This window comes from Vigna radiata, chromosome 6 (genome assembly GCF_000741045.1).
Source record: "Vigna radiata var. radiata cultivar VC1973A chromosome 6, Vradiata_ver6, whole genome shotgun sequence".
NCBI lineage: Eukaryota > Viridiplantae > Streptophyta > Magnoliopsida > Fabales > Fabaceae > Vigna > Vigna radiata.
This window is the reverse complement of record NC_028356.1, coordinates 4,435,663-4,437,100: the sequence shown is the minus strand read 5'-3', so window position 1 is coordinate 4,437,100 and position 1,438 is coordinate 4,435,663. Positions and strand designations below refer to the sequence as shown.

The 1,438-nt window shown below is 29.0% G+C and overlaps 1 protein-coding gene across 1 annotated transcript; it reads left to right on the top strand.

Annotated features, from left to right (window-relative positions):
• Positions 1-671: 671 nt before the first annotated feature.
• Positions 672-1,295, top strand: LOC111241778 (heavy metal-associated isoprenylated plant protein 41-like). Its single transcript, XM_022781652.1, has 3 exons — positions 672-742; positions 836-911; positions 1,009-1,295. The coding sequence occupies exons 1-3, from the start codon at positions 737-739 to the stop codon at positions 1,293-1,295; spliced, it is 369 nt and encodes a 122-aa protein (XP_022637373.1). The 5' UTR covers positions 672-736.
• The last annotated feature ends 143 nt before the right edge of the window (positions 1,296-1,438 follow it).

Sequence of the window (1,438 nt, the reverse complement as noted above, 5' to 3'; positions counted from 1 at the left end):
TTTTTTAACTAATCTTAAACAACTCAATATGTACTAAAATAAGGTAATCTGTTAGTTGAATTGAGAATTATAAGAAGAAAAATTCTACTTAAACTCGTGATAACAAATTGATTGATAGTAACATTACAGAAAGTGCCAACCTCATTAAGCAAGATATGTTGACGAAGACCTCATCAATAATGCATTTATATATGATTGTGACAAACTAAATTAATTCAATTACCAAGTCTAGCCCCAAATTACAAGGCAATTCTACTTCTCACTTATCTCTTTTAAATTAATTTTCAACTTTTGTTTATAAAAGTTAATGATTATGTACTTTACCTGGTTATTGAATATGAATAACATTAATATAATTACTTTTAAAATAATCTTGGTAAAGATTAACAAATTTATCATATTTGATGATTTTCATCTAAATGACTATGTAAAACTGTTTTAAATGGTAAATAAATAAACCAGTTTTTCTTTTCATTATTTTGATTTTTTTTTTACATAATGCATGTATCTATCTATATTTCTAAAGGTGAAGAGGCATTACGTATAAAAATAGTTCTGAAAATTAATTAAAAAAGAGACGTGTTCAATATATTTGGACCACCAACTCACATCCATAATTTCTCTATATATACTATAACATTATCTTGTTATATCGACATTATTGTAGTTTCTGCTTTTTCGTGCTTCTCCAACAGAGCATAAAGCCACTGCAAAACCTTCAGCTTCATTATCAAACATGAAGGTGATATACTTGCAATAATCAATAAACGTCAAGGTATATGATATTTATTTGAATAATTCTATGTATATTAATATATACGTTCATATGATGCAGAAAATAGTTATAAAGGTGCAGGTGGCGAGTGAGAAATGCAGAAAGAAGGCTATGGTAATTGCAGCTGAATGTCAAGGTGCATGTACCATGTTGAATAAAAACTAGGTATAGCTATAGTTTTTATATAAATCTTGATTCATAACCAAAATGTATGTGTACTATGAAACATGCAGGTGTGGAATCAATAGAAATAGATGAAGAATGCAGTGAAATTGTGATAACTGGAGATGGAGTGGATCCTTTTTGCTTAACGAAACAGATGAAAAAGAAGTTCCGCCATGCTACCCTGATACATGTGGAAAATATAAAAGGAGGAGTTGAAGAGGATGGCCAAGAAGAAGAAGACGAAACCGTACCAGAGAAAATTTATCCTCCGTTTTGTGCAAAATGTAGCACCTCTATCATTCAACCTGCTTTCATAGTTTATGATCCATACCCTAATAACTGCTCCATCCTCTGAGCTATTAATTACCTCTCATGTAGTGATTGTATGAAGAACGACAAAACCAAGATCAAGAATAAAAGCCTAAAGGCTGGAGCATGATATATATATATATATATATATATATATATATATATATATATATATATATATATATATAT

Coding starts and splice junctions, on each gene's coding strand:
- LOC111241778 (XM_022781652.1), top strand. Junction 912..1,008: donor AATTGCAGCTGAATGTCAAG/GTGCATGTACCA, acceptor TGAAACATGCAG/GTGTGGAATCAATAGAAATA.